Source organism: Apodemus sylvaticus, chromosome 8 (genome assembly GCF_947179515.1).
Source record: "Apodemus sylvaticus chromosome 8, mApoSyl1.1, whole genome shotgun sequence".
Lineage (NCBI taxonomy): Eukaryota > Metazoa > Chordata > Mammalia > Rodentia > Muridae > Apodemus > Apodemus sylvaticus.
This window is the reverse complement of record NC_067479.1, coordinates 88,198,752-88,224,151: the sequence shown is the minus strand read 5'-3', so window position 1 is coordinate 88,224,151 and position 25,400 is coordinate 88,198,752. Positions and strand designations below refer to the sequence as shown.

At 48.7% G+C, this 25,400-nt stretch overlaps 1 protein-coding gene across 3 annotated transcripts in view; it reads left to right on the top strand.

Moving 5' to 3' along the window:
- The first annotated feature begins 6,356 nt into the window (after nucleotides 1–6,356).
- Nucleotides 6,357–25,400, top strand: part of Dlg5 (discs large MAGUK scaffold protein 5) — a 106,103-nt gene continuing 87,059 nt past the window's right edge. For 2 of the 3 annotated variants that reach the window (XM_052189884.1, XM_052189882.1), the window contains exon 1: nucleotides 6,357–6,879. In XM_052189884.1, coding sequence (XP_052045844.1) covers nucleotides 6,576–6,879 — 304 coding nt within the window. In that variant the 5' untranslated portion in view covers nucleotides 6,357–6,575. The remainder of the gene's footprint in view (nucleotides 6,880–25,400) is intronic. The other variant, XM_052189883.1, reaches the window with a different exon arrangement.

Here is a 25,400-nt window from a genome sequence, read left to right as displayed (position 1 = left end):
GTGTGTGTGTGTGTGTCTGTGCGCGCATGTGTCTATGCCAAAGAAAACTAAATCGGCAGTGGTGTCAATAATAGCTGACAAATGTTAATAAAAGGGGAGGGGGGCTAAAAGGTTGAAATGAAAGTAACTAAGAATCCACACACAGCCTTTGCAAACTGGCTGGTAATGACTTCCTCAGGCAGAGTACCTTATAAGCTAAACTGCTCAAAAGGACTCTGAATCAAAGGGTTAACACTCCCAGACAGGTCTGGGCCGGCAGAGAACTTAGAGACTCCCCAGAGCTCCATTTGCCTAATGCTTAGATCAGATCTGCATTTCTGAACAGGGGCACCTTTAGACAAATCCTGTAGCCTATCTGTCTAGGCAGGGAAGAGGAGTCCTGCTGATAGTCCTGCGGTGGCTGCTCTGAAGAATTCTTGGTGCTGTGGCAAGTTTCAACCTGCCATCACTTTAGGGGACATCAGAGAGAGTTTGTGAACCTCCTCTGGGTTGCTTCTGGTGCTTCCTTTTGTAGCAGGTTCCTTCCCTGAATTTCTTGTGGCATTTTTAATTATTAATTATTTTTATTTTTATCGTTGTTTCTTTGCAGTACTAGGGATCAAACTAGACCTTTTTATATAGAAAGTACATACTTCACCACTAAGCTTCAGACCTTGTCCACCAAAAGTGAGCAGTCTTAGTTAGGGCTTAATTGCTGTGAAGAGACACCATGGTCACGGCAACTCTTATAAAGGAAAACATTTAATTGGGGCTGGCTTATAGTGTCAGAGGTTTAGTCCGGTGAGAAGCATGGCAGTGTCCAGGCAGCCATGGTGCTGGAGAAGGAGCTGAGAGTTCTACATCTTTGTTCACAGACTGCAAGCCACACTGGGTAGAGATTGAGCGCGAGACCTCAAAGCCCACCTCCACAGTGGCACACGTCCTCCAACAAAGCCAAACCTCTTAATAGTGCCACTTCCTATGGGCCCAGCATTCAAAGATGAATCCCACAGATGAACCTATGGGAGTCATTTCTACTCAAACCACTACATGGGTCTTCAATTCTAAAAACACTTTAGTTCTTTCATTCACTCATGTGTTCAGTGAGAAATTAAAAAAAAAAATCCATTGGCACGTAACATGAACCATAGGTCAAAGACAACACATTTCCTTAGTTCCTGTGACTTGTATATGAGTTTTGTGATACAACTATACAGACAGTGGTAGGGAGATAGAGCAGGCAACAAGGGGAAGGTCCCCTCCCCCATACCTGCTACCTGAACACTGAGCTAAATGGATCTCTTTCTTTCGGTCCCAAGTCAGTTACTCTTCTGTCAAGAAACTGAAATCGTTTGTGCAAAACCTTCTGCTACCTGCCACCTGGCACTCTGCAGTCTTTCTCAGAGGGAGGCCAGCAGAGCGCCTATCTTAGACTGAGCCCTGGTCTGATACCATTGTCACCATCCCATTTATTTTGCACACAAGAGAACTGAGGCACAGATGGTTACCCAGCTGGGGCATTGTAAAGTCAACCTTTCAGTCAAGCACTCTGACCCAGCAGAAGTTGCTTGCATGAGTGCTGTGCTGAGTTTGAGTCCGCCAAACCTTAGGCCTTGTCAAGGGCTTTAGGGACGTCCTATCATTAGTTTCCTAAGGACTCTACTAAAGAGTGGGAGCGCCCAGGTGAGCGAACTGGAGCCTCAGGAAAGGTAAGTAACCAGCTTGAGGACACAGCCAAGGAGTGAGTGTCCGGGCTAGCTCCCAAATGCTTTCTCTGCAGGAGGGAAGGTGTGTGAGGAGAAAGGCAGAGGACTGGAGCCAGCTATGGAGACAGAAAGGGCCAGTGCAGAGTGGGATGATCAAGGGAGAGACAGAGAGATGATGTGAGGTGCAGCAGAGGCCGGAAGAGGGTGTCGATCCCCTGAAGCTAGAGTTAATAGGCTGCTGTGAACTGTCTGATGTGGGTGCTAGGAACCAAAGTTAGATCTTCTCCAAGAGCAGAGAATTAATACCTGAGTCACCTGGCCAGCCCAGAGAATCATTTTCTGTGGGAACTATAGTCAGAAGATAGATTGCAAAGTGCCAGGCTTGGAGCGCTTTTGCACGGGATGAGATCAGGCAATGATTTCTTCCTGAGGAAAAAAAAAACAAGGCAGGGCAGAAGGCCTCTGAGAATGTGGAGACCTAATCCTGTGCAGGCAGGAGGAGGCCTGGAGGAGCACAAGTGGAGAGGTGTGTGCTCCTGTGCCCCTGTGTGGAAGGTTCAGAATGTGGAATGGCTTCTCTCAAGTAGGAGAGACTCTCCCACACCTTTTTAAGAACTGAAGGCCGGGCAGTGGTGGCACATGCCTTTAACCCCAGCACTTGGGAGGCAGAGGCAGGCAGATTTCTGAGGCCAGCCTGGTCTACAGAGTGAGTTACAGGACAGCCAGGGCTACACAGAGAAACCCTGTCTCGAAAAAACCAAAAAAAAAAAAAAAAAAAAAAAAAAAAAAGAAAAAAAGAATTGAAGGCCGGGGTTGGAGAGATGATGGATCAGCCATTAAGAGCACTGACTGCTCTTCCAGAGGTCCTGAGTTCAATTTCCACCAACCACATGGTGGCTCACACCCATCTGTAATGTGATCCAATGCCCTCTTCTGGTGTGTCTGACAGCTACAGTGTACTCATATAAAAAATAAATCATTCTAAAAAAGGAAGAATCAAAGGGAAGAAAGGTAGATAAATCCAGAGAGAGAGAGAGAAAGAGAGAGAGAGAGAGAGAGAGAGAGAGAGAAAGAGAAAGAGAAATATTTAGGCTGTTGAAGAGTGAGATGATAGAGGTGGTTTCGAACATAAAGACAGCATTTTTTCCTTTATACTTCTCATTGTGATTTGGCATGTATGGGTTTTCTAGAGCTTCCATAACAGTTGGACACAAATTAGGGTTTAAAACAATGGCTTACTGGTTCATAGTTCTTAAGGGGAAAAGTTCAAAACAAGGGGCTTGCCAAGATGGTTCCTCTGAAGGCCACCAGGGAGAATGTGTCCAGACCTTGCTCCTGGTACTTCCCACCATCTTCTCTGGCTTGTATACCCATTATTTCAACCTCTGCTCCCCACTCATATGCTGTCTGTCCCCATGGGCATTTGTTTTTGCTGGAGGTGGTGATACATACCTTTAGTCCCAGTACTCAGGCAGATCTCTGAATTCAAGGCTAGCCTGATCTATAGACCGAGTTCCAGAACAAGCAGGGCTACACAGAGAAACCCTGTCCTGAAAACCAAAACCAACCAACCAAACAAACAAATAATAAATAACAAATAATGAACAAACACATAAGCAAACAAACACATGAATAAAAAATAATTTATTTTTGGCCCAGCAGTGACAGTATATACCTTTAATCTCAGCACTTGGGAGGCAGAGGTGAATCTCTGTGAGTTGGAGGCCAGCCAGGTCTACAGAGTAACTTCCGGGACAGCCAGGGCTATACAGAGAAATCCTGTCTCAAAAAAATAAAAAAAAGTTATGTGTGTTCTCATGTATGAGGGTGTAAGTGTGCCATGGATATGTGTGTACGGTGGTCTGAGGAAAACTTTTATCTTGTACCTCATTGAGGCAGGATCTCTCACATTGTTTGTTGCCATACTGTGTACCCCAGGTTAGCTCAATTGCCCTTGACCTCTGGCAATTCCCTCATTTTACCTCTTGTCTGAGATTATAGCCATGTGCTAATGTCATTACTGTAGGTTCAAGGAATCTGATCTCAAGTTGTCAACACTTGTGCAGTAAGCACCTTCTCTCCAGCACAAAACTCCCTTCCTTTAAGGAATATTTATTTATAAGTGTGTGGTGGGGGCAGGGTTCTGTGTGCATGCGGCACATGTTTATGTGGAGGTTAGGGGATAGCTTATGAGAGATGGTTCTCTCCTTCTACCAGGTAGTTTCTGGGACTTCATCTCTTGTCATTCAGGCTTGGAAGCAAGTGCCTTTGCCCACTGAGCCAGCCCAGCAGCCTCCCTCTTCCTATAAGCACATCAGTCTATTCTAATGACCTCATTTAACGTGATTATGCCTACACAGACACGATATCCAGGGAGGGGAAAGCTATAGAAATGAGTTTATGCCAAGGTGATTGGTTAAAACAACTCTAAAACATTCAGTACGTCCACGGGCTCTCTCATCTAGAATTTATGTTCACATAGGCCTCAAGCATCTTATAAGGGGTTCAACAAAAGCAGGGTGCACCACTGCCCAACCCCTAGGAGGAAGTGCTCTCTTCAAATGCTTCCCCACTGATTCTTAGGAAGGCTTCCTGGAACCAACTCCAAATCTCTTCACCATCCGTTGAGTGTTTCTGGGAGACCATAGCTCTTCTGTTTTAAACACCCTTTGGACATGGAACTTAGTTTGTCCTCTAATCATAAAAAGATTGGTGTCCAATTTTCACCCCTCCCCTCTCTCCACCTTCCCTTCTTCACTATTAATCCAAATAAGAACAGAGATGGCAACCTCAGGGATGAGTTAGGATCTGTGGCTGCTCTCTGGTTAAGTAATGACCAGCCAGAGAGAAGGTATCTTAAGGACAGGGGATTGAGGAAGGGACCAGTGACTCTGTGCAAAACCATGGCACCATGATAACAACCAGTCTCCATTTCCCTAAATCCTTGGGTTCTAGATAGAATTAACTGTCAACCAGATACAGCCTGAACGACCTGGAAAAAGAATGTCAGGGGAGTCATTGTCTTGTCATAAGGTGGGTTTGTGGACATATCTGTGATATGGGCTTGTCTTCATGATAACTGGGCAGGGCAGCCCCGCCCACTGTGGGCGGTACCATTCCCTGGCAAGTGGTCCTGGGCCATAAGAGGAAGCTAGCTGTGCATGAACCTGGCAAGGGAGTCAGCATACCCCATTCCTCAGAGGCTCCTGCTGTGTTCTTCCCTGACGCTAAGTAAGAATTCCTGTCTTGACTTCTCTCGGCAATGGGTCTGTGACCTGGAAGTGTAAGTTAAATACTTTCTTTCCCAGATTGCTTTTGGCCATGGTATTTGCCAGAGCAATAGAATATAATTAGGGCATCTTCTTGGTCACAGAAGCCCAGACTTCTGAACAGAGAAGGGTCTTCAAATAGTTTTGCTCCAGCATATTGGAATCCATGTTGGGTTATAGAAATCTTAAAAAATGATAAAGCTATCAAATTTAGCCCAGAAAACACATGCTCACAGTAATGTTGAGGTTGTTTCAGCGCTGCCCTGACCCTGCTGAACTTGTTCATGAAGTCACAGCTGAGAATCCCTGGTCCGATGCTCTTCCCATCCCGTCTCCTGGGAAATACCAGGTGAGGAAAAGCAATTGGGTCTCTTCTACGTTGAACATAATTCTGAGGCACAGAACCTCAGGGTCTTCTTGTTCTAATTACTCTTCAGAGTTTGTTTCTATAAACATGGCTTCTGTCAAAGAAGGACATTTGAGAAGCCTTTACTTTGGTAACAGTGACACAGAAAGAGTTCTTGGCCCGTAAGTCAGTGGTTGCAATGCAAAAGTTTGAGTCTTCTCTGGGGATGCAGATTTCGTTCCATGTAAGCAGCTGTGCAGAGAGAGGGCTATCGGAGAAGGTAGATGGTCTTGAACTGAAGTCATTATGGGAAGCAAGGTAACTCTGTGAGTTGATATAATCTTGGGGCGACACCGACAAGACGGGCACTTTTCTTGCCAGAAATCTCCAACAGCCCACAGCAAACAGCTCTTTAAGTACACCCAGCTCTTGCAAACACCCACTGCCTTTGACTCTGGAACTCTGATACAGGTGAGCAGGATGCTATTAACTGTTAGTCAGGTTAGGGGATTTTACTGGGGAAATTTTCTAAGAGAATCTTGGAATGGGGACCGATTCTGGAGAGGTCTTTAAGTTGGAGATGTCTAAATTTAGTGGGGGAGGGTTTTGCATTGTGTCTTGGTTTAATTTAGAATTCTCAGAAGACCCTGGATTAGGGGCAGTATGTGAACAGGGTGGGAGATGTTTCTATAGGTAGCTTGTGGGCTAAGGGCCGGTGGGGTCCGGACCCTTCCCTTCCACCCAAGCTTTAGTTGCCTGCTACCTCCTCCAGGCCAAAGGCGGGCCGGGGAGGAGAGAGGCCAGAGGGGCGGGCCGCGGCTGTGCAGGCGGCGGTGCGGGAGCTCGGGTGAGCCGGGCCGGAGCCGTCGGGCGCCCGGCGCCTTTTTCCCCCCCGCGTCGATCGCAGTGTGCGGCGGGGCGGTGGGCGCGGAGGCGGAGCTGGAGGGGGCATGCCTGGCTGTTGCGAGGCCTCCGGGCGCGCCCCGGCCGCCGTCCCCACCTCCGCCTCCTCCTTCTCCTCCTCCGTCTCCTCCTCCTCTTCCAGTCCCGCCGCCGCCGCAGCCAACATGGCTGCGCCCCGGAGCCCGGGAGGCGGCCGTTGAGAGCTGCCCCGATCGTCCCGGCCCCGAGGCGCTCAGGCCCCGGCCCATGGGCCCCGCCGCCTCCCGACTCCCGGCGCGCTAGGCTGCCGCCCAGCTCGGCGTGCAGCCCGCCGGCCTCCGGGAGCTCCGGCGCCGTCCGGCGGGGCGGGGCGGGGCGGCGCGGGCCGCCACCATGGAGCCGCAGCGCCGGGAGCTGCTCGCCCAGTGTCAGCAGAGCCTGGCCCAGGCCATGACCGAGGTGGAGGCCGTGCTCGGGCTGCTGGAGGCAGCAGGAGCGCTGAGCCCCGGCGAGCGGCGGCAGCTGGACGAGGAGGCGGGAGGCGCCAAGGCGGAGCTGCTGCTCCAGCTACTCCTGGCCAAGGAGCAGGACCACTTCCAGGACCTGCGCGCCGCCTTGGAGAAGACTCAGCCTCACCTGCTGCCCATTCTCTACCTGAACGGCGTCGTCGGGCCGCCGCAGTCTGCAGAGGGCGCGGGTGAGTGGCAGTCCCGCGCGGCCCCTCCTGCCCTCCAGCCACTGCTTCTCTCTGCAGCTCACCAAGGGGGGTTGGTGGTGGTGGTGGGGGCTGAGGCTCTGGTCGCGGCCACCAACTCTACCTGTATGGCGCGGTGACACCTTCTCTCTTAACCTACCCGGGGAGGGTAGGATGCCTGGAACCGAATTCACACCTCCTGCCCCTGTCCTGCGGTTTTCTGGGAACAATAACGCCTCACCGAAAGCCTTGTCTTTTCCTCTCCTGTTGCTACTACTGCAGAGTCCTCCGGAGGCCGCTAGGTCCGGTGGCGGGCCGGAGGTCGGACGACACCTCGGAAGGATGTCGGTCAGCCCCTTTTCTAAGCTTCTCACGGTCGGCTAGTCCTTCGGGAGCCCGAGGTTGCAATCAGCAAGAAGGGAATATAGGCCAGGGGCAGATCCCCTACGTTTTGATCCCTGCCACTCTGTTTAGATCACTCGTGCCTTTTCACTTTGTATCCGTGTCCGTTTCCTTCTCGTCCCCTGGATCTCAGTCTCCTAACTCGCCCAGATTTGCTGTGAATTATGCACAACGCCTTCCTCGGTTTCTTTGGAAATTGTGGGCCCGGAAAAGTTGAGGAAGTTGCATTGCACCATGGGAAAATCTTAGTAGTGGTTGCTGTGGCTCAGTTCCCTCCCGGAGAGAGTTCTGAGTTCCCGGTGGAGGAGAGCTGGTGACTGATTCTTCTGAGTGGTGCCCTTTGGAACCCCTGTGTTCTTGCTCTTGGAAGTGACTGATTTGTAAGTGTGTGTAGGGGGAGGGGTACTGCTGGGAGTTTGTGACTAGTGGTAGGCTTGTCCTGACTGGGCTGTGGAGAGAGAAGCCAGCCTCTTTGACAAGGAAGAAGGCAGAGTACAGAGGAAGGATGAGGGCTGGCGTGTATGGTGTCTGTTGTGGCAGGAACTCTGCCTTATCACATTTAATCGCTGTTAACAGCATGTGAACTATCTAGTATTCCTGCTTTGCCAGAGAGAAAACTGTGGCTTGCAGAGGTTAAAATGCTTAAGAAAGATTGAATGCTAAGAGTTCTGACTTACTGCCTATTGCTTAAAAAACAAACAAACAAAAAACAAAAAAAACCCAAACAAACATTCAGAGCCTGGAGACAGCAAGTGGGTCTTGTGTAGGTCTTGCCCTTGTTTTAAGTTGAATCAATACATATAATAAAATCAATAAAGACACATGTAAAAGAACAGTGAATGAAGAGAGCTGGAAAAATAAAACTGCCTTTAGCAACGTGTGGGCCAGAGGTTGAGGAGACCATTTATGGGACTGTTAAAAGCTACACTTATAGAGGGAGTGATTTTATTAGGTGTCTCTGGTAGCAGTTCTCATCTCTATGGTCCAGGCCATCTCAACTCTGTTTTCTCTAGCGGAAGGAAACTGACATGCAGAGAGGCTAAAACTGCAGCCCCACAACAGAGCACTTCGTGGGTACCCTTCTGACTTCCCTTTGGACTTTTACATTCTCCCTCAGACCTGCATGCTGTCCCTACAAGTACGGCTTATTGGAGTTCCTGGGCAAAGCCAATAGTCTGTCTGAATAGCCTATCGAAGTTGCTTGGAAAAGGCCATCACATGCAGCTAAGAGAATAAAGGACCTCATCAGATACCTTTTCCGTTCTAATTACTTCTATTTATTTTTGAAGAAAGAAGTTTGTCAAAAGATTTGCTTCTAGAAGTCTGTGCGAGGAAGCACAGAAGTCAGAATGCAGCCAGGAAGTCCTCACGGGGATGTACACGTCTAAGCCCTAGGATTAATCTCTGGACTAGAGAAACTAGAGGACAGATGGCGATGCGTTAAGCCCATCCTCAGGTCCTGTAGAGAAGGTGGGACCTCTGGGCTGATCTTTAAGGTTTGTCTCTTGCCCTCCAAGGAATGGGATACCATAAGGTTGAGGTTTATCCCTAGGACTGCTGATTTATTATTTTTTTAATCCATTTCCCCACACTTCAGAATTTTATTGCTTCAAAGAGGCTCATGAAATCCTTAGAAAAATACTTGTCAAGGAGTTTAAGTTCATTTTATTAAATAGCTTAGAAAAAATTGGGGTAGCACTTGATATGTCAAGACAACATCTGGAGGCTTTGGTGAATAGTGTGACATGGTAGGGGGTCAAGGGGTGTCTGTATGTCTTTATAATGCTGTGACTGGAGAACACGGGGTTAGGTTAGGGGGAAGCAGGGGCTGCTTTCCTGGACCTGATGTGCTGCTGTGGATCATGGTGTGTCTTATCTTCACCAACTTGTGGCCACCCCAGTGTCACAGAGGGGTGTCTTTACATCTTCATTACATAGAGTTCCCAGGGCTAGTGTCAGGCACCAGGAAGATCAGAGGGCAGGAAGGTGACAGACACCAGGAGCCTCTCTCCTGGGTGGTTCTTCCTGTTGGCTGACCAGGTCTTCTCACTGCCCCTTCAAGAGATTATTGGTCTTGAAGAAATCTGCTGTCTTGCTCACATATGGGTTTGTAGGGAATGAAGCGATTTCCTTTGCCCCAGCTGGTGACAAAGAGAGGTGGGAACTGCCCTTGACTGGGTAATGGGGGTCTCCTGTGTCTTTGATTAGGTCAGAGTTAAATTTAGTGTTTCTCTCGTGAATTTAATTGCAACTTCTGATTTCTCTCACAGAGATCCTTGGGTCCTGCGTCTGCAGTGGGCCTCAGTGGAGCCCAGGGCACCCTGCCTCCTGTCTCAGACCTGGGGGGGGATGTCTTCAGGGAGGGATGGGATCTCCTGCTCCGGGCACTTGGCTTGGGGCCTGGAGTGAGGCAGCCAGGAGTCTGCCCATGTATCTTAAGGTCTTGTTCAGGCAGTGTGACCCTTTAGGGGAGACGGATCTGTTGAGTGACAGCTACAAGAGCAGGCTTTTTGCTTTCTTACAAACTGTGTCCTGTATGGCTTTCTCTAGTACTCTCATCTGGACCTAGTGCGGCTCTGAATAATTGCCATCTAAATGTCAAGGGCTTCTTAAGTTATCTTGTGCCAGGCTTCTCTTGGAAGTCAGCAATTGGCTTCCTGCTGGATCTCACCACCCATGTGCTTAGAATTGTCTTGCCTCTTCCTGTCCCTTCCCTCCTCCTGTGCCTTTTCTTCATTTCCTGCAGAGAGGGAGAGAGATGCTGTCACTAACATGAAGAGACTGTCATAGGATCATCTGCTGAAGAAGTGGAGGGGAAATTGGAGGAGAGACTGGCACTTGAGCCAGAGCTGAAAGAGAACCCGCCATCCATCCATCCATCCATCCATCCATCCATCTATCTATCTATCTATCTATCTATCTATCAATTATCTTTCTATCTATCAACTATCTATAGAGAGGATTTCTTTGTATAATAGCCTTGGCTGTCCTGGAACTAACTCTGTAGACCAGGCTGTCCTCAGACTCACAGAACTCCTCCTGCCTCTGCCTCCCAAGTGCGGAGATCAAAGGTGTGCGCCATCACACCTCATTTTTTTTTTTAAAAGATGTATTTTCTGTGTATATGTGTTTAGCCTGCACTTTGTAGGTGCACCATGTGCATGTGGAGGGCAAGCGAGAGCATCAGATTCCCTGGAACTAGAGTGGGTGTGAGCTGCTAAGTGGGTACTGGGAACTGAGCCTGGATTCTCTGCAAGAGCAGCAGGTGCTCTTAACCACTGAGCCACCTCTCCAGCCTCCTGGGGGACGGGGCTTGGAATGCAGAGAGGGTTGTAGGGAGGACACCGAATACTGCAGGGACTGTAGAGGGTACAGGCTGCTGGAACAGAGAGGATTGCCTTTAAACATGCGGTGAGGAGGCCTTGGGGGTCCAGGGAGAGGTTTGCACGTTCCCTGAAATATAGGCATTGTAGAAGGTGAGGTTGGAAGCATTTTTTGTTTTTTTTGAAATGGAGTGTTCCTTTGTAGCCTGAGCAGGTTTCACACATGTGGAGCTGCTCCTTCTTCAGCCTTCAGAATGCTGAGCTTACAGGTGCGAACCCTCATGTCCACCTAGACCCCCTCCCTGTCTTTCTTTTCATTTAAAAGGGAGTAACCCTGCCAGGCTCTTCCAGAGACTAGTGTGGATGATCCTGTGTTGCCAAGTGTTGGCTATTTTTTATTCCTTGGTGATTACCAGGGTCTTTTGTTTCCTCTGCTGCCTTTGGCCAGGGTGTCCTCTGCCCTGGGGGAATCAATAGGGGAAGAGATAGAAGTATAGCTCAAACCAGCATTTATCTTTCAGAGTTGTGCTATTTGCTGCAGAGGAAACTGAAGACCATGGTTGAGAACAGGTTTCTAATGGGCAGGTTGTAGTTCTCTCCATTCAAGGCACCAGGACAACATAGCTCAAATCATCTCAGGCAGAAAAATGACAACTTACTGATATATAATACAGTTATAATGATATTTCTTAGGGGTCACATGTCTAACAGTGGTCCCATAAGATTATATTAACCTAGAGTGACATTTCTGTGAGTAAACTCCATGGTGGTCATGTAATGTTCAATCACCTAAAGATGCATGTTTAAGAACATTACCCCAGTGTTAAATGACATATAGCTACATCCTCAAACCTTAGCATGATGACCCTTGCCTCCTGAATCTTGTAAGCCTTTCCATAGGTCTGAGATGTAGCCTCAGGTCGACCCTGGGCAGGGAAGGAAGGCAGCTCTATCCAGTCAGCCCGGACAGAAAAATCTTCTGGAAGGATTCTGATTGTCTTGACTAGGGCTGTGCGCGCATTTGAGGCAGAGTGGTTGTCGCTGGGGTTAGAAGGCTAAGGTTGGTTTGGCTTTGTCCCCATTATTAGTGACCTGTATCGGCGCAAGGCAGTTTTTAAAGAAGCAGTTTCTCCAAGGTAGGGTGAGCAGGAGGGGTAGTGTAGAGAGAGAGACATCATGCTCTGCACTGTCCTTGGTCAAATGAGTAGGCAAGCTCGTCATCACTGGCGTGGGCTGTTGGTGGCCAGGCCCTGAGCAGGGCAGCTTCTCTACGCATGTCTCTTGCTGAGTTTAAGTTAATTTAGACAGTTGCTGGTGGTGGGAAAGCCGGTGGTCATCTGAACTTGTAGAATCTTAAATACACGTACCCCTAATGTCAGGTGGCTTGGAGTTTCTGGCCTCGCCCAGCCATGCTGCCTGTCCATCTAGCCTTTCCCCCGGAGGACGTTGTGTTCTGGGCCATAGGCAGGGTCTCTAGGATGTTAATGCTTAGGTTAGCTCTCCTTCATCCCATCACCTCACCCTGCTTCCTGCACCTCCTTGAATCCCCTGGCCCAGGAATGATGATGGCTAAGAAGATGCAGGAGCAAGAAGAAACCTCAAAAAAAAAAAAAGTTGCAGAAACAGCCCAGCCTGGCAAACGTCCTTCCTCTTTCTCCTCATCCCTCTTTCCATCAGTGTCTGTCATTGAACAGGGCCTGGACTGTCCCCTTGAGACTTCCCAGTCCTGCCCTTCTGTCAGTGACCTGGGGAAACTGAGCTCTGTCCTTGACACAGGCAGTCGTCCCTGTTTGGATGGATCTTAGCAGGGGAACTGGATGTTTAGAACTGGGGCGTCTTCTGAGCTTAATGTTAAAGATAACTTTAAGATTCATAAATTAGGATTTTTTTTAAAGTTTCCTTTTGTGATACATGCAGATGGGAGTTTTTATGGAGATTTTACAATAAAGCAAAGCCTGTTCCTTTTTTTGCACACTCAATTTTAGCAGTGCACGCATTTCCCAGCAGGCCTCTTATCAACCACACTGTCAGCAAGCCTGCTAGGAAGTCCAGTCCAGTGGGTGAGTGAGCCCTGCCTGCCATTTTGGAAGCTCTTCTTCCCTCCTGTGTCTCAATATGCTGTCTGGGGTCCTATTCTCCTTCCCCCCAGAGCTTGGCCCTAATACAGCCATTATAAAAACACTCACTGCTTCAGGGTGCTGTGTGATAAATCAATGGTGATCACAAAGGAAGGGCGTTGGGTTAGTGTGGTAAAAACATGCCACATGATAGTGACAGGAGGGACCAGGAATGGACAGATTGCTGCAGGTCGGTTGCAGCTCCTTGTGAGCACTCTAAACAGGTATCAGGGTTGCCCGCTCTGTGGCCATGAGTCTCTCGAGCAGGTGTAATCTCCTGGAGCTACTCCGCTCTGCCATACACTCCCTGCCCCTTTGAGTGGCTCACTATGTCTGCGATGGAAGCTGGTGGTATGACCTCGGTGTCTGAAGTCTTCAAGGTCACTCCACCAGGTCCCAACTGTGGAGGATTGGCTGCTCTAGACCTGTGAGGCAACCTTTCCTTTTCAGATTCTAATATCAGCCAACCGTCCTTGAAGGAGCCCTGTGTGGGATCTGTTTCTAAGTGCTGGCCCTGACCTTGGCTGAGCCTCTTAGCTCCCTGGCCCTCGTTCAACAGCAAACAGAATTAGTGAGGCATTGGATGTGGAGTTTCTCAGTCCTGTGGGGTTCGGAGCACTCCCCAGATGGCTGTTAGTCCCAAGGATGTGTGGCAGTTGTGTTGGAGTGGGTTTTTGGGGACGGTTCCAGCTCTGTGTCGTGGTCCTGGCTACCCTGCTTTAATGTTAGTCTGCGGTGGGTGTTGATACTCTACCTCCACTTCCCGAAAAAGTGAGAAAAGTAGGGGAAATATTTTGTCTCATGTGTGTGTGTGTGTGTTTGTGGTTTTTACCCCTACTTCAAATGAAGCACCTGTTCCTTCTGCAGGCCCAGTGGGAGGGAAGCTATGCAGTGATTTCCTGGGAAGATGTGGGCTGTAGAGACAGCCAGCAGGCACAGAGCAGGAGCACTGAACTACACTCCTGGCTGGAGCTGGGGCTGCCCGGTGTGTTTAGCAGGGAATTTTAAATGGGATAGAAGCAGAGATAACTGGATCTTTTTTTTCTTCTTCATCATTTTCCTAGAACCAGTTGTAAAATCTTTGCACTGTGCCTCAGTTGATATTTTTGAGGTGGAATTCCACAAATGTACTGCAGAAACATTTTTACCTGAGCCAAGTATCTGGAGTATCCCGTGTAGACTATCCAACCTTAATCCTGGGGAGGATGGTGGCAGAGGTTCACTTTAGCCTAGAGCTCAGAATGCATCTGCTCTGAACCGTTTTATTTTTTTAATTGTAGTCAGACTTCCATACCATAAGATGTACCTTGAGCCCTTTTGTTTTCACCCCCACAAGGTGTAAGATGTGGGAACAGCTAGTCTGAGTGTGCCCTTCAGGGGCATCTAGTATTTTTAGACTGTTGGACAACCGGTATCATCATCCGTTTCCAGAACTTCGCCATCATGTAGAAGAGCATCCATTAAACAGTGGTCTGCTGCTCCCTCCTCTCAGCCCCTGACGACCACGGTCTCCTTTCTGTTTGTATGAATGTAACTAGTTTAGACATCTGTTATAGGTGAACTCAGTGTATCTGTCTTCCTCGTGTGTGTGTGTGTGTGTGTGTGTGTGTGTGTGTGTGTGTGATGTATACTCACACATGTGCAGAAGCCAGAGGAGGCTATGGAGTCTCTTCCTCTGTCACTCTCTCTCTGTTCTCTTCTTTGGACCATGCAGCAGTTCCAGATGCAGGCTTTTAAAGAACTGCCATATTGTTTGCTCTCTGTCCTTAACACCTTAGTTTGGGGCTGGGTGGAGGCCTAGTTTAGCATTTTTTCTTTTGTATAAAATGTAAGTGCATGTGCATACATGCAAATGAATGTTCCTACACACACACACACACACACACACACACACACACACAGACCTCCAAATACATGCTGCTAAAATGCGGGGCAGCTCTTTTGGATTGCAAAGGAGCAAATTTCAGAATTTGTCTGTGAGTGACTCCCTTGAGGCTGACCTTAACTGTACCATCCCAGCAGAATTCAGAGAGGCAGTCTTTCCCACTCCTTTGCAGTGCTAATAGCTCCACCCCAAAGGCCTTGACCTATGCTGGACATTTCTGCTTCACAGACCACTCAGGCTTGGTTTGCTTTCTCATTTCGCATCCAGGGTACCAGCTCTATCAGGATGTTCTTTCAAAAGGCCTGGGTCAGCGTTTCCCCCAGGAAACGTCTTCTGAGCACTGGCTTGATGGGATGCAGATGGATGGATGCTGTTTTTGCTTTGGCCCAGCTCTGTGGTCCAGTGCATTCGGATAGTGCTGCTTTGAGCAGGCCTAACTTCTTATTGTTAGGCTTCTGAGAACAATTGTGGGCCAGTGTGCTTTGGGGCTTGGCTAGAATGGCTTCAGAGACAGATTTGATGACAAAGCCCTTTTCTTGGGGACATCTTCAAGCATCTATGTTCACTGGAATACACACGGGAAGCCTCAGCTTTAGACATGGTACTGGAACACAGCTCGGATTACTTATTTTCATTTCCCCTGATCCTCTCGTTTAGAGCACCCAAGGCATAAACATTTCCCTTACATTAGCTTCTGATGCCAGCTGCACGAGACACCTGGGCTCTGGGGCCAGCAGCTGCCAGACTTTAGGTTTGTGTGCTTGCTGGGCCTGATGGGGCTTAACCAGAATGAAGACTGATTTCATGGGCATTTAAGATGCTTTTCTTGAGGATCAAAGCAGCAGGATTGGGTCTTGGGCCTTAGCAGTCAGGGCTTCTAAGGTGCCTTGGAGGATGTGTGGGGAGTGCTCTGGTGGTGCGACTGCTGCAGGTCCGGGGAGAACAAGTGATAATTGTGAACCGAGAACAAGTTTTTGCTGCGCCTCTGACACAGTTGGTCTGGAGAACAGAGAAGAAGGTCTCTGTTCTGAGACTGTCATGGAGGATGATGGGTGACTGGATGAAGGAATGAATGCATGAACGGTCTAGGTGGCTTGGATGTTGTAAGTGGGATTGGAGCTGCCTAACCTTCAAGACTTCCTCTTCCTCATTTGTGAAAGGGATCAGTAGCGTTCTCTGAGGGCTTTTGGTGAGAGCTGCCGTCTCTGTGCCTGTTGGGAGTGACTTGCCCTACAGAGGAGCAATAGCCTCAGACAGTATGCAACCCAAAGCGTCACAGGACACAGGCCATGAATGGGGTTGGCATGACAGAAGCTGAGGGGCGAATCTGGGGTGTCTACCAACGAGGAGAGAACCTGGGGTGTCTGTCAGTGAGGAGGCTGTGCCACTTTGGTGGATTAGTTTCCTGAGGCTTTGGTCTTAAGGAGGTCTCACTATGTCCTTTGCAGTCACCTGTCCTCAGGTGGACACTGCAGAGATAGTGAGGCCAATGCTCCTTGGCTGAGAGAGAAGAGTGCAGGGAGCCCAGGGAAGACATTGGGAGGGAAGAGGGGACTCAGGTTAAACAAAGCCTCTTCTTCCTTCTCTTCTGCCTTTGTCTTTTCGAGCATGTGGAAATGGACTAGATGATACAAGGAGCAACCCTGGACCTCTACTGACCTCTTCCAGCAACCGTAGAATCCTGTAGTAGTTTAAAACAAATCCCCGCTAGCATCTCACTTCACTCAAAAATACTTCAGGTCTGTCTTGAGAAAGCTTACTGGAGCTGATCCCAGTATTGCCTGTTTGTGTGTTGTCCCACAGCCCTTGGTTAAGGGGCAATCCTTACAGATTCAGTCACAGCTTTATCTGTCTGTGTGTCTGTCCCTTCCATCACTTGTCAGTATGTCCTTAGTCCCTGCTTCTATTCTCTTGGCTCTGCTAAGTGCTGGGCTCACAGAGGTCCCCCATACCAGTCGGCATGGTCCATGAAGGGACTCTGAGTCCACTCTGAACACCCTGCTGTGGATGTGGTAAGCCGCCTTATGCCAAGCTGGTACTCAGTTGTCCTTGTGTCACCCGGTAATTTGTTTAAATGCGGATTTTAACAAGATCTAGCTGTTACATTTGACTGATGCCATCATGAGACTCTGGGGAGGTTAGAGGGCAGGGTCTTCTCATGTAGGCTGGTCCTGGAACTCAGGGAGTATCATGCTTAGCTGGAGTCCCCTCCCCCAGCCCCATGCCTGGGGAGGAAGAGCTGCCGCAAAGCCTTACCCTCCTTGTGGGTGGGGGGTGGAGGGGGGGAGGTGAGCCATTTTAAAAATGACAAATGGCCCAATGTGCCTAATGAGAACCCAGTCCCTGCTCCCCGGGATAGTGATGCACGGAGAGGGAACTGAAGCCCTGTTGGACATCTGCTCTGTCATTGTCATTGTGAGGACTGACAACACATTTATTTATTTATTTATTTATTTATTTCTGAAAAATTCTTCTTGAGCTCAAAACAAAACAAAACAAAAAGCTGTCCCTATCCAGCCCAACCCTACATTGCATAAGAGAACCATTATCCTGTTGACACATTAACCAGCCCCTGAGAACTGCCTGTGTAGGAGGCAGCCCCGCTGGGGACAATTGCCTGTGAAGGGATCTGACTTTGGCTGGAGGAACCTCTAGGTGGCTTTCTGTGACAAAGCAACTCTTTCCCCCACCCCCAGCTGCTGCCCTGCTTGTCACTAAACAAAGGTGTGTTGTGGCTGTTTTTATTTTTTTAAGATTTATTTATTTTGCCAGGCAGTGGTGATACACGCCTTTAATCCCAGTACTTGGGAGGCAGAGGCAGGCGGATTTCTGAATTCAAGGCCAGCCTGGTCTACAGAGTGAGTTCCAGGACAGCCAGGGCTGCACAGAGAAACTGTCTCGAAAAAACCAAAAAAAAAAAAAAAAAGATTTATTTATTTTATGAGTATTAATGTTTTTGCCTGTGTGTGTGTATGTTAACTAGAAGTGTGCCTGTTTCCCACAGAGATCAGAAAAGGGGGTCACATCCCTTGGAACTGGAGTTATAGATGATTGCATACTATTACGTAGGTGCTGGGAACTGAACCTGGGTCCACTACAGGAGCAGTTAGCCTTCTTAACCAGTGAGCTGTCTCTCTAGCCCTGTGCCTGGGTTTCTATAGTGCAGTGAGTGCTCTCTCAGTCTACAAGTCTGCATGGTGCGCGTCTGGCTCCTTAAGATTGCCCTAGGCCTGCAAATACATCTGCCTTCTTTTGACTATTGACAAATGTTTTCCACACATGGTGAAGGTCTGTCTAGACATTTTTAAAAATGACAGCATAGCAGAGAGATGGAAAGGAGCGCAATGGTCTGTATTTCTGTATGTGGGGTGGGGTGGGATCATGTGTGCGTAGAGGTCAGAGGACAACCGGGAGGAGTCCCTTCTTTTCGTCCACCGTGTGGATTTGAGGAATAAAACGTTGGTCAGCAGACCTGGAGGTAAGCGCCCTTACCTGCTGAGTCGTCTTGCCGGCTCCCTTTATACATGTTGTGTAATTTAGTAAAGATTTCATAATATTCTGGAAGCAGCCTGCTGACATTTTCAGGAGCTGCAGCCATCTCTGTTCTGTTCTTTCCAAGTCACCTTCATTTTTTTCTTTCCTGGTCAGACTTGTTTTCGTGGTTTAATTTCATTTTAAGTATTTATTGTTTATTTACTTAGTTACTTACTTAATGTGTTTGGATTTTTTTTTGTCTGCATCTCTGTGCACCACATCCGTGCCTGGTGCCTTCAAAGACACCGGATCCCCTGGGACTAGAGCTGCAGAATGTTGTGATTTGCCATGTGGATGCTGGGACTTGAACCTAGGTCTATCAGAGCAGCGTTCAGTGCTGAGCCCATCTCTCTAGCCCTTAGCACTTTCTCTTAAGCGGCCTCAACTGTTGAAGACATGGCTGGAAAGGATCTCGGAGGCGAGTCCAAGTTCCCGTTTTACACTGGAAACCAGCAGTCCAAGGGCACAGAGGGGCAGATCTGGGGCTAGGATCCCCTTTCAGAGTTGGAGTAGCGTGGCTGGGGAGTCAGGGTGTCTGGAAGTCTGGACTGCTTTTTCCTCATGTGGGCCAGGCTTAGCAGCAAGTAACAGGATACCCCAGTGTGGTCAGCTGCGCTCCAGCTTTATTTCCAGGCATTGAACCCAATCCTTTACCAGCCCATGCGCTTGATATTTGTCTTCTACAGTTGGGCAAAGTAGGCCAGTATTGAGCGTTCCCCCGCTCTCTCAGGCCACCAGCTGCTCCGAGGCTGGCAAGCGCTGGAGTCCTTGTCCCTTTCTTCATAAAGGCTGCGTTTGTTCTCTCCCGCAGGCCTTCCCGTGAAAGTCCCCATTGAGATTTCTGGGTCCTGAGCCTGGGATACCCCTCCCCTTTGCATCCCATCACTGAGGCTTTAGCACCTGGGTTCTGAGCACCTGTTGCCACATGGGGATTTTGGATAGTCCTAGAACATGCAGTCTAAATTTGGTGCTGAGTCAGAGAATGGGCCTGACTTTGGCAGGAGCATCTGTGTGGCTTTCTTCCTGTGACACAGCAAAAACCCCCTGTTACTGACGCTCCTGACTACTTGGTGCTTAGTCACAGGTCAAAGTTCAAGCAGGAGTGCTTTCCTGAGTCTCTGGTCTCAGAGGAAAAACTTTTTCCAAAGATAACATGTTGGAGGCCCACAGACCCTGAGTCAGAGTCCACTCAGGTGGCTAGCTCTAGGGGGATGGATCCAGAAGAAAGGGAGAAATTAAGCATAACCCTAACTTGGGGTTCTGCACCTTCCTCCCTTGAAAACAATAGTTAGATCTGGGGGAACCCAATGTTCAGGGGCTTCCTGTGAATTCCCCCAAGTCCATGTTCTCATTTCTGGTAGAAAATGGTAGGTGACCTGTATATATCTTGTCATAGGCCTGCTCTCTTTTACAGACCCATGGAGAGGGAACAGAGTAGTGTTAGCCACCTTGATTCTGTGGGAAGTGGTCAAGCCTCATCTAACTCTCCTGCCCCCAGCTTCCCACATACAAAAAAGCTTCTCATGAGACTAAGTCTAACTGGTCACCCACCCATGTTGGCCTCTTGTACTGGATCCATGCTGGAGCCTAGTCCTATCAGATTTTGTCTGCCTCTCTGTGCCTCCCTCCATTTGTCAGCCTACCTCCTGTCACTGCTTGGTAGTAGACACCTTGACGTGCTAGGCTGTGAGCATAAGAAAGTTTCCAGTACCACCGATGACCCCCATGACCTCTACTGAGTACTGATCTGTTCTCATAGGAATGTGCGTTCTGTTCTGCCAAGGGTTCCCTTCTTCAGGCTCTCTACTTTAGAAACTTCTGGAAGCTGCCAGCCTTGCTTATTGTCTCCTTGCTTCTCACCTATTTTGTAGTTTCTAGGCTATGGGAGGGGCTTTTGTGCGGAAAAGAAGGCTCTTGACCTTCCTCCCCTGCATAGTTTATCATCTCATTGGATGCCCCAAGTGAATGAGTGGCGTCTAGCAATACTGATGCGTGTCTTGGACTCCTGGTCAGGTACCTAAGGAAGGGGACACGCGCAATAAGCTGAGCGGGATGCAGGGCCTGAAGGCTGGAGGGTGCTGGAGAGGAGGAAGGAAGGAGCAGGCCTGGTAAGGATGGTGCTCAAGGCGAAGGCTGGGTGTTCTTGGAGATACGACAGAGAACTTTCTTTCTGTGAATAGAAGTCGGTAGGGAATCCAGGGCTTCTGAACAGGACATTTACTTGGCAGACTTGGGGAGAATGAGGCCAGGTTCACCAGCCTCTGGCTGCAGCCTGTGGAAGATGCAGGCAGTTCAGGTCACCATGTCTAGCCATTCTCAGGGGCTGGATGGGGAAGGATTGCAGTTGCTGTGGTCTGTGTTGTGTGAAAGGAAGACCAACTGCCCTTCCCAGTCGTCTGAGGGGTCTTACGGGCCATCTGTGAGTTGTGAGTGGATTGGAACAGAAGCTTTTCCTAAGTTTCAAGCCTGACACTGTTGGTTGCAGTGTTGGGATGTGAGTATCTATGAATCCTCTGCAGAGACTGTTTCCATGTAGGGATCTTCTCTCGGGGCCAAAGGGAGTGATGGATGGAGCAAAGGGAAGTGAGTGACCAGCTCTCTAAGACTTATCCCCATGATCACTACCTGTAATCTCTCTAGGTCTTGGTGTTCTGATACTGGAAATAGAATCTATTCTACTGCCCCCCTTCAGCTAGGAAAGGTAGAGGGGTTTGTCATAAGTGGCCCCATGCCTCTTGGTGGGGTTCTGAGCAGGTATGCATTAGTGCTGCATGGGTGCCCATTCAGTTATTTTTTGCATTCCTTTTTCCTCCTTCAGTCCCTCCAGCAACCCAGCAGGATTCTTTACCCAGCCTTAGAAGTGGGGTCACAGATGAGGGATGCCCCGGGTACTCTGGAGGTAGTTTGATGGGTTTGAGCTGAGGGTCTGGTACAAGTGTAAACTGTTTGTTTTCCCTCTGTTTCTGTATTAGCCAAGTAGAAAGAGTTATGGAATTTGATATTGTGAGAATTAGGAGAGTTCCCGTCTGTGAGGTTTTGCAAGTGGTGCCTGGCAAATGTAAATGCTGGGTAAACCCAGCTTTTATCTTTGTTATTGCCACAAGCCTGTGGCCCAGTGCCACCCTGGGGACACATGTGTCTATAATGTCACATTTAAAGCAAATTGTTCACCCAGATAATGATTAAAATACCTGTGTTCCCTCCAGCCCCCATACATTCACATTGCAGAAGTTCTGATCCGTCAGAAGTAAGCATAGAGATTATGTGTATTTTGTGATCTTTAGCAGGATCTGACCTTGTGCGGACGCATTGAACAGGTGTACACCACTTTAGGTGTTGGCAGATCATGTGGTGAGTGGCATGTGATATGAGTTTCACGTCACAGGCATTGGTAGTAGGACAAGATGATTGTAAATAAGAGTTGAGCCATTGCTGCTGGGTTCAGCAGTTGGCCTCCTTGGGAGGGGCTTGGTCTTTTGGAGCAGATGGTATCAGAGGCTGCTTGTGGGTCAGTCAGTGTGTGATGTACTCCAACTGCCTGAGGCAACTCAAGGCCACACTACAAGTCTCACAGTGGAGACTTCCTTTTTAGATTTATTTATCTTATTTTTTATGTGTTTTACATGCATGTATGTATACCACATGTAGTGCTTTTACTACACATGGAGGTTACAAGAATGTCAGCTTTCCTAGAGCTGTAGTTACAGGTGGTTGTGAGTCGTAACATAGTGCTAAGAACTGAATCTGGGCCCTCTATAAGAGCAGAAATTCTTTATCCATCGAGCTGTCTTTCCAGCCTGTGGTGGTTTGAATGTGCTTGGCCCAGGGAATGGCACCATTAGGAGGTGTGGCTTTGTTGAAGTAGGTGTGGCCTTGTTGGAGGAAGTGTGTCACTGTTGGGGGTGGGCAATGAGACCTTCCTCCTAACCACATGGGCGCCAGTGTGCTCCTAGCAGCCTTCAGATGAAGATGTAGAACTCTCAGCTCCATGCCTGCCTGGACACTGCCATGTTCCCGCCTTGTTGATAATGGACTGAACCTCTGAACTGTAAGCCAGCCCGAATTAAATGTTGTTCTTTGTAAGAGATGCCTTGGTCATGGTTCACAGCAATGAACCTAAGATACAGGCCCAACAATGGAGGCTTCTCTTGCTTCCATTCTGTGCTGCCAGTGCTTCTCAATGACAGATGCCTCTCTTGCTGTTCTCAGGAAGGTGTGGTGAGGAGCAACACTGAACTAAGCCTTGAGCTCTGGCCCTTTCCTGTCAATGAGAGTGGCAGGGAATGGGTAGAAATTGTCAGTGACTGTGGCAATAGGGCTATGGGAACTCCTGCCTCAGCTGCTGGGGCTGCCCCAGAATTACTTCAGAATGCCCCAGAATGCCTTTACCAAAGCCTTGCCCCAGGGTTTCTGTCCTAGTGTCATTGGCTCTCCTGCAAGTCTGGAGGGGAAGATTGCCATGTCCTGTGTTGGAGAGGAGGCAGGGTGGGTGGGTGTCCATCCCTGCAGAGCAGACTATGCAGATGGATGAGTTTGAGCTTCTAGCCACCAAGGTGATAGTACCATGGGACAGGTGAGATGCATACGTGATAGGCGACAGTGTGTCCCTTAACATTAGTGCTTGCCAAATGTTGTAGTGCACACATTTAATCCCAGTACTTAGGAGGCAGTGGCAGGCAGATCCTTGAGTTTGATTCCAGCTTAGTGTATACAGTTCAGGCAAGCTAAGGCTACACAGTAAGCCCAGTCTTAAAACAACAATGGCAACAAAGAAACAAACAACCTTACTGCTTGGCAGAGGTGTAAGCAACCCAGGAGATGGGGGATGCAGGAAGCAGTAGGGTGAGATGGCTGATACAGACGCCACCTACCTCGCAAGAACACAGACGGTTCTCACATCTGTGCTGCAGGCAGGGAGCTGGGCTGAAGAGGAAATAAAAGGCCAGGGGAAAGAAACACGTTGCTGTCTTGTTGCTGTCCTCCAGAGAGGGCCTCAGTTTGCCCTGTTACTAGCCTCTGACCCTGTGGCGCCTGTGGGACTGGGCTGGGCTGACAGCCTCAGGCAGATTGCTCACCCCAAGGGCCTTACTGTAGTCCTGGCCATGGCTGATTAAGGCACCCAGAAGACGGGTGGAGCGGCTGTGGTTTGCAGGACATTAGATGCAGTGGCATCAGACGCGTTTTAGATAATCATCCAGGCGACTATAGTGCGAGAAGTGAACGGGTGTCACTTTAAACCTGGCATTGTGAACGTGTGTCACCCAGACTTGCAAAACCCGCATTCTTATGGAGGCCATAGTGGAGGAGTATGGCGGTCACCCTTTAAGACATTTCATTGGAGAAACAACTGCTCACTGTCACATGTGGGTCAAGCTCATGATGCTAGGTACTGTGAGGTGTATAACACCTTGGGAAATTTTAGCTCGGGGATGATAAATTTCTCCTCAAGACCAGGAACAGCCTTTTCAGACTCCAGAACCTTGTACCTAGTGCTTCTGGAGAGGGAGGGAGCTCCTTTGCTGGGCATCCTCAGACAGAACCCCAGACACGGCAGGGAGGGTGCCCGCCATGGTCTTGAATAGTAGATATCATTTATGATTCCTCCAGATCCTTTATCACCAACTGAACTGGGTTTTGGGTTTTACGTCATCTGATGCTAGTAATTAAAGTGAAAAGATTTCTTGTTTTAAAAAAATAACCACAGGCTAGATAACCTTGGACTGAAATGTCTGGGACCAGGAGTGTTTCAGATTATAGAGTTTTCCTGATTTGGGAATATTTATATAGGTTTTACTGTTTGAAAATCCCAAATTTTTAATCAAAAATGCTTCAGTATCTAAAGCTTTGGAGTCAGGATGCTCAAATTAACAATGTTTTTTTTAGAGAATTTGCAAGACAGGAGGAACCAAAGGAGAAATAAAGCAGATAGTTTTATCTCCCCCTCTCCCCCCAAAAAAACACTTTTTCTTTTAAATGAAACAAGGTGAAGTGGGCTGGACCATACCTGTAGCTCTAGCACTTGGAAGATAACAGCTCATAGTCCAAAGGCAGTTTTAGCCATATGGCGGGTTAGAGGCTAGCCTGGGCTATGTATCACATACATATGCATCACCCTGTCTCATCAAAACAAAACAAAAAGCCAAAACAAACTATAAATAATTCTTAAACGAAGAAGAAAACCAAAACAAACCTGAAAAAACCAAAAAACCAAAAAACCAAAAAACCAAAAGGACTGCTGGAGAGATGGCTCAGCAGTTAAGAACACTGGCTGCTCTTCCAGAGGTCCTGAGTTCAATTTCCCAGCAACCACATGGTGGCTCACAACCATCTGCAATGAGATCCAATGCCCTCTTTTGGTGTGTCTGAGGACAGTGATGGTGTACTCACATACGTAAAATAAATAAAATCTTTAAAACAAACAAACAACCCTGACCGCAAAGAAGAAAAAAAAAAAAAAACCAGATTGCATCAAAGATGTCTTTGACTAGAAGTTGCTCAGGCTCTGAGGAAGTGAGAGCTCAGCTCCTTACCGGTGGGTCCTTAACCCACATCTTTCCTCCTCTGATACGCCCTGGAAGCAGCGCTGTGAGGTCAGCTTGTGTGCATGTTTCGAGGATGCAGGACTAGATTGCTGAGCTGGGAGCTCGATGTCTCCTCAGCCTCTCCAGGTTCACTCAGTCTTTGGACTGACTCCTTCAGGATCACTTGGGAACTTCTGAAAGTCATACTGTCAAGCTTTCCTGAATCAGAACCCAGGAGTGGGCTGTTCCTCGGGAAGTCATTTTGCCTGTTTGATTTGCAGTGATGTTGGGGATCGAACCGAGGTCTCAGGTGTGTTATACAAGTGCTCTGCTACAGAGCCACACCCCCAGACTCTAGCCCTGGTTGGGATCTGAAGATGTGCGGCATCTGCTCAGTGCCTGCAGCCATCTAAGAAGGGATGCAGAGGTCATGTTGTTCTGTCATGCTCATGAGAGCCTTGGTTCGGCTACCAGTCCCAGGCTAGGTGGATGAGGCCTGCCCAGTCTGGGGACACGGTTCTGCTTTCTGGGAACTGGACGTTTCAGAGTGGCTTGATCAGTCTGAGTGCTCCCGATGTAAACATGACTTTGCTCATTGGCATCACCAGGGGAGAAGGAAGTCACAGTTGGCTTTGGTGCGGTGCTGCCAACTCTGGGAATTGAGCTCAGAGAGAAGTGGGTCAGGACAGAGGGCTCGTCTTTCTGTCTTTCTACCTCTTTCCCCAAAGGGATCTCTGGCTTA